At 34.9% G+C, this 6871-nt stretch overlaps 1 protein-coding gene across 12 annotated transcripts in view; it reads right to left on the bottom strand.

Annotated features, from left to right (window-relative positions):
- The window catches only part of LOC115243418 (rab GTPase-activating protein 1-like), a 17550-nt gene extending 11052 nt beyond the window's left edge, over positions 1-6498 (bottom strand). The window contains exons 1-12 of one of the 12 annotated variants that reach the window (XM_029820392.1): positions 5585-6498; positions 5308-5486; positions 5007-5181; positions 3619-3817; positions 3344-3527; positions 2512-3234; positions 2224-2392; positions 1893-2134; positions 1613-1801; positions 1358-1483; positions 1088-1273; positions 504-678 (exon numbers count right to left, since the gene is read on the bottom strand). In XM_029820392.1, the coding sequence (XP_029676252.1) occupies positions 504-678; positions 1088-1273; positions 1358-1483; positions 1613-1801; positions 1893-2134; positions 2224-2392; positions 2512-3234; positions 3344-3527; positions 3619-3817; positions 5007-5181; positions 5308-5478 (2539 nt within the window). In that variant the 5' untranslated portion in view covers positions 5479-5486; positions 5585-6498. Of the gene's footprint in view, positions 1-503; positions 679-1087; positions 1274-1357; positions 1484-1612; positions 1802-1892; positions 2135-2223; positions 2393-2511; positions 3235-3343; positions 3528-3618; positions 3818-3935; positions 4111-4236; positions 4883-5006; positions 5182-5307 lie in introns of those variants that run through there. The other 11 variants (XM_029820393.1, XM_029820394.1, XM_029820395.1 and 8 more) reach the window with 11 other exon arrangements.
- Between the last annotated feature and the right edge of the window lie 373 nt (positions 6499-6871).

Genomic DNA, 6871 nt, shown 5'->3' with positions numbered 1-6871 from the left:
TATATATAATATATATAATGTACTATATATATTTGATTAGATCGTTTGATTTTGAATTCAAGAAAAAAAGAGTTCTAAGTTCTCTTATAATATTTCATTAATATATATATAATGTACTATATATATTTGATTAGATCGTTTGATTTTGAATTCAAGAAAAAAAGAGTTCTAAGTTCTCTTATAAATAAATAAATATTTCATTATACATCTCATGGCACAGCCTAAGAACTCGTCATATCTTATCCATAATTTCATGAGTAATAATCCCCTTGACATGTGCAAAGATATTTTATTTTTTAGTTTTAAATGACATATAAGTATAAAGTTTGTGCCTGAAGCTCTTACCCATATTACAAAAACAAATTCACAACCAACAGGCAATTACTCAACCAGTATACATGCATGTACAACATGGTGTACAATGTCCTCTAATGAAATGATGGAACATCAGGTTTAAAGGTAAACCGGGAGATGTGCAGCTCAAACGTAGAATATGAAATTACCTTTCAATGTCATAAATTCTGCCTCATATTTCTTCAACTTCTTTAACGTCACTGAACAAGCTAACTTCATAACATAGCGTGCCACTTCTTCGTTTCGACAACGTTTTGGTAAATGCACCCGGAAGTATTTCAATATACTTTCAAAATCTAATTGCAATAATTCCTTTTTACACAGCTAAAAAATATCAAATTACTTTATTACTTTTTTTCACATATAGATGTATATATATATATATATACGGGGTGTCCCAAAGCACCCTTGACAACGCTCGTGAGCACGTAGAGCACAGTAAACTGAACAGATAAGTCCTGTACCATTTTTTTCTATAACGCTTAATAAAGGAGTTATTATTGAGTAAAGTCTGGTCAATCAGCGCCGACTTTTAGCCGGACGCACGTCAGTGAGCCGCACGTCTGTTAGTGTGTGTCGCCGTAACGACGAAGCGCTCACGCACACTACCAGGCGCGACAGAATATATCATAATTTATATCAATTTAATTAATACACAATAATTTATATATTACTAATTAATAATTTATATATGATAACTTTGTAAAGAGTGTCTCTGTTTATAACAGCTTACCATTAACAAAGCAAGGGCAACTTGGAATAATGTGTCAAGTCCTTGTAAAAGAAATACATCCAAGATATGAAAGACAAGATATAATGGAAATCTAGCAGTAAAGAGAGTTAGAAACCATTGTGCGGCGAACATGTGCGTTTCTACGCCGCGATCACAGAAATGCTTATAAAGTTCCGGTAATTGATCCTGAAAGTCAATTGCGAAAAAATTTATGTGCAGTTCACTCGCATAATTTATTGTCAAGCAAACGTAATGAATTTATCAACTTACTTCTATCAAGCGATTTAATTGGTAAAATCGCATGTAAAGGTTGTCAAATCTATCCTTGTATAAATCTCGCAGACCATAGTCGTACATTAATTTGACAAGAACACAGAACGCTTGTTCCTCGGGCATCTATAAGAGAAATACCTAAATTTATTTTAGTTTATACATATTTTACAAAAATATTACAGTATATCTGTAAAAAAACTGTATCATCGAGCACTCAAAATTCTTTTACAAAACTTTATAACAATTACTTACATGTAATAACAGACTAGCAACTAAGAAACTAAGACCTTGACAATATCCAACTTCTTCATCATGAACGGCATATGCTTTACTTATTCTGTATAAAGAGTCTTGACCTAAACCACCGGTTTCTTTAAAGAAGTCATGGGCCGGAAATGTTCTATTAATGTCTCTTAAAATCACACTCTCGCAACTGCTCTCCTGTGTATTTATTATCAAAATTGATGTTATATTGCAGAGGAAGAATAATAAATGCTTTTTATTATTTGAAAAGTATATTCCAAGCACTCACTTTTGTAATCAACATCCTGTATTTGTCCATCATCTCTTGTGAATTGTCACAATTACTTAAACGTTGCCAAACTTCGCCGCGTAAAGCTTCAGGAATTCCTTGTTTCGTGAGTTTTATAAGAAGTTTTGGACGTTGTTCATTAACTTGCCAGCTATCTAAAACTTCAGCCCAACTTGCCAATTCATCAGCTGAGCAGTCTTTAGATACTTCGCCTGTACCACTTAACATGGGCTCATCTCCGTCTATACATATATTGAAATTGAAATATTAACAAATATATCTTGTATTACTAAATTAGCAAGCCAATTCTTTTTGGAATTAGGTCTATTACCTGAATCTATTTCTTCCTTAGGCGTAAGTGTATCAATACTCGTCAAAGAGGGTGATCTGATTAAAGATGCCAGATTCAGAGCCAAATTTAATCTATTTCTATCTAATTCACCAGATGTTTCTATACTTTGTACTTCATAATGTATTTCAGTACCATCCCCAGAAATTACCTGTTTCAAAAAAGATTAACATGTATAATTGTAGAGAATAATAATTTTAAATATGTGTAATAAGCAGATAAATATTTAAAAATGCAATTTTTCCTAAGAATATAAAATAAATAGCTTGCCTCTTTGGAATTGAGATAAAATTGTTGTACGAGATTTCTCTTGTTAAAATACCAAAATCTTTCGTTTTGTGGATACACTTTGACCGATGTTTCTATCACAAATCTTACTGGTTCTCGAATATCTCTGATAACGAGATCAACAGCAACAGTCATGAAAATTTTGCCCTCTCTAGGAGTTTCTATATTGAGAGTTTCCAAAGCAGGATCCGCAGGATCCCAACGTCCACAGATATTATAGCACTGTTTGTCTTGCATTATTGGTCCAGAATTAACTTGCTGTAAAATTGTTGTAATATTGCGAACATCTGAGCTGATTATAGACATAAAATTAACTTGCTGCTGTGAATCTCTCTTTACCATCTCGAGTAGTCGCATATCACTATGCTTAACATTTCGTCCAGGGCTAACAAGTACTCCAAAACACCTCTCAACTTCAAGCGTAATGCCACCTTCTTTACTGGACACTTGCTGGATGCTCAAACAAACTTGCTTCGCTACATTACTTCGTAATTTAAAACAATTTCTATCCTTAGGGACTGTACTAAAAGTACCCTTTCCATCTTCTTCTTTTATTTCCATAGTGACTTCAAAAATGAATACTCTAGAATTAACTTTTTCACTACCAGCATTAAAACCATTGAAATCACTACCTGTCAATGAACTTGTCATTGAACGTGGTATTCTATGGAACGCTTTTGAGAAGCAGGCTGATACTTGTCCAACCTAAACAAAATAATTAAAAAGACTGAAACTAATTTGGATAAAATGTGAAAAAGATAAACTAAGAAGCTATATGATTTTATATATGTATGATAATAAGATAAAAACGTACCGCTTCTGGTATGTCACAGCGGAAAACATGGCATTGATAAATGGCAGATTCTAAAGTATCGCCGTGTGACCACGTGAAAGCAAAACATGCTGCGCATGGGCCAGTACTCTCACCACGTGCGTAAAATAAAATGCGTTGCACTTCGTAACGTGCAATAGCTTGTTGTGTTGCGGCATCATATAAACTAAAAAATTTTAGATTAATTTATTATATAATCTGATTAGTTATCGTAATCTGACTTTTCACATACTTGCTATAAACTTAAATATACTCACATGACTGAACCTTGCGAACTACTGGGCACTGAGACGGAAATTTTTATTCCTAAATTCAAAGATTGCTCTGCATTTAATATATTCATGTTGCGTTGTATTTCACACTCGGATTTTGGTGCATTTATTGCAGCTGCTCCCAAATAAGTAACACCATTGAAAATAGTACATTCTTGTTGAACATGCGATAATGTATTTAATTCTGGATCATAAACATACATTTAAATTGCAAATCTGTTTATTATTCTTATACCATATATTTTATTTTTGTGATAAATACCCTTATATACATGTATAATGTGTATAAAACTTTTTTTTACCGTCTTCAAGATAATCTTCAGGTTTCATAATATCCTGCTTCTCCGATGCAACAACGCAAGAAGTAACTTCATAAAATTTACTATGGCCTACTCTTTTTGTTTTTTCCTGATTTTGTTGCTCAGTACTTGTCATTCTGAATTCACTACCTTCCATTTTCGAGTCCTCTGTTAAAATCTACAATTGTCGCACAAAGAATATAAGTATGTTAATACACAGTTTAGCATTTATATGTCGGATCTAGATTAAAGTCTATCAAGATCTAGATTATCACAGTGATAAGTCTGATAAATTTATACATACCTCGCGAAGATTATTTTGCAAATCCTCCAGATTGCCGTTATTGGCGATTTTTAGCATGGGTGGTTCCAAGAGAGCCTGTTGCTGCTTGCTGGTACCTTTCTCATTTACAAATTCATATTCGTCGCTTGTCGCCACTGATTCCATGGATTTTACACTCATGCTATCCTCCATAACTAAGTCTGCAATGTCAATATTCATTGTTCTATTTTTACAACCAACAATATTTAAAGCAATATTTAATGCAGTCTTCTCTTTTTTAAGACTTCTTTAACTGTACATTATATTTTATCATGTTTTTAAGAAAAATTGTCCGATATGTCTTGATGTATATAGGTAAATGAGATATAATCTTTCAATGAAATACTTAAGACAAGTTTCGAGTACAAATCCTCTCTGTGCGTACACTTATCTTAATTATCTCAAGCTCGCCTATATAAAGGACAACTTATATATATCCTACTTGGAACTTGGAAAGCCCATATTTACAAACATTGCTCTGGCACAATGACAGTAATCACGTACTCGACTTCCTCTCAGGAACACAAGTGGCTCTGTGCGTTTTTTTTTCCACGTTAATTTCTGTCTTTTTGGACAAATCAGTTTCGTCCAGGGGACGAAAGGACTGTTTTTAAGGGAGAAATTCCGTTTAATTCTGGATCATAAACATACATTTAAATTGCAAATCTGTTTATTATTCTTATACCATATATTTTATTTTTGTGATAAATACCCTTATATACATGTATAATGTGTATAAAACTTTTTTTTACCGTCTTCAAGATAATCTTCAGGTTTCATAATATCCTGCTTCTCCGATGCAACAACGCAAGAAGTAACTTCATAAAATTTACTATGGCCTACTCTTTTTGTTTTTTCCTGATTTTGTTGCTCAGTACTTGTCATTCTGAATTCACTACCTTCCATTTTCGAGTCCTCTGTTAAAATCTACAATTGTCGCACAAAGAATATAAGTATGTTAATACACAGTTTAGCATTTATATGTCGGATCTAGATTAAAGTCTATCAAGATCTAGATTATCACAGTGATAAGTCTGATAAATTTATACATACCTCGCGAAGATTATTTTGCAAATCCTCCAGATTGCCGTTATTGGCGATTTTTAGCATGGGTGGTTCCAAGAGAGCCTGTTGCTGCTTGCTGGTACCTTTCTCATTTACAAATTCATATTCGTCGCTTGTCGCCACTGATTCCATGGATTTTACACTCATGCTATCCTCCATAACTAAGTCTGCAATGTCAATATTCATTGTTCTATTTTTACAACCAACAATATTTAAAGCAATATTTAATGCAGTCTTCTCTTTTTTAAGACTTCTTTAACTGTACATTATATTTTATCATGTTTTTAAGAAAAATTGTCCGATATGTCTTGATGTATATAGGTAAATGAGATATAATCTTTCAATGAAATACTTAAGACAAGTTTCGAGTACAAATCCTCTCTGTGCGTACACTTATCTTAATTATCTCAAGCTCGCCTATATAAAGGACAACTTATATATATCCTACTTGGAACTTGGAAAGCCCATATTTACAAACATTGCTCTGGCACAATGACAGTAATCACGTACTCGACTTCCTCTCAGGAACACAAGTGGCTCTGTGCGTTTTTTTTTTCAACGTTAATTTCTGTCTTTTTGGACAAATCAGTTCCGTCCAGGGGACGAAACGACTGTTTTTAAGGGAGAAATTCCGTGTCTCTCCTCTCTGCGCTCTCAACTCTGCGTGTCACCCTCGTGCTGCATTAGCACGACCCATTAGACCGAGAGCAAAACGATCCGTGGGACGGAAAATTAAATTCGAGACGATGTCATCATGGTGAGGCGAATACGCCCGTCGAATGTCCCGTGATTCCCGTATTTCAGACGATGACGATTTCCCGTATCGTCCGCTTTATTTCGCCCTCGCGCGAATCCTCGATATCCCAATCTCGGTTATTCTCGACGAAAAATATCCGGGGATCACCTTCTCACGGCGTGGTCCCCCCCCCCCAATCCCCGGATCGCCCGCGGTGACAACCGCGTGTTGCGTGCTGCACGCGACTCCCGTCTCTTACGCGTGTTTCATCGGAGAAACCGCGTCACACGCCAGGAACGTTCGCGCACGTCTCGTCACGACTCTCCACCAGCATTTACATGGTTTCTCGTATTCCGATGGCGATTGACAGTGCGCTTGATTGACAGAAACAACGACGGGGGTCGGCCATTCGCGAGCATCCACCACCCAGAAATCTCTTGGTAGGGATGGCCAGCGATATCCCCCTCCGATATCGCATCGATACTTTGCTCTCGATGTCGCGGTTATATATATATGCATTTTTGATAGGGAAAGGGACAGATAATTTTTATTTATTTATTTATTTCGTGATTAATTATATTCCGAAAATATTGGAATTATCATCTGGATACATTTCAGATAACATTTGCATCGAGACTTTATGTAGGCAGGAACAGATGATAATAAAAAAGGCGCATATCATATTTCTTAAAATTTGTTTACATATATGTGTGCAAATAATATGTATAGAGTCTCTTTTTTATAACAAGTTTTATTTAGGAAGCCTAACTACGAATCGAAATCTCTACATATCTCGTATCACATACGACGTCCTTG

This window comes from Formica exsecta, unplaced genomic scaffold (genome assembly GCF_003651465.1).
Source record: "Formica exsecta isolate Colony F162 unplaced genomic scaffold, ASM365146v1 scaffold72, whole genome shotgun sequence".
Taxonomy (NCBI): domain Eukaryota; kingdom Metazoa; phylum Arthropoda; class Insecta; order Hymenoptera; family Formicidae; genus Formica; species Formica exsecta.
This window is presented reverse-complemented; position numbering and strand designations above follow the sequence as displayed.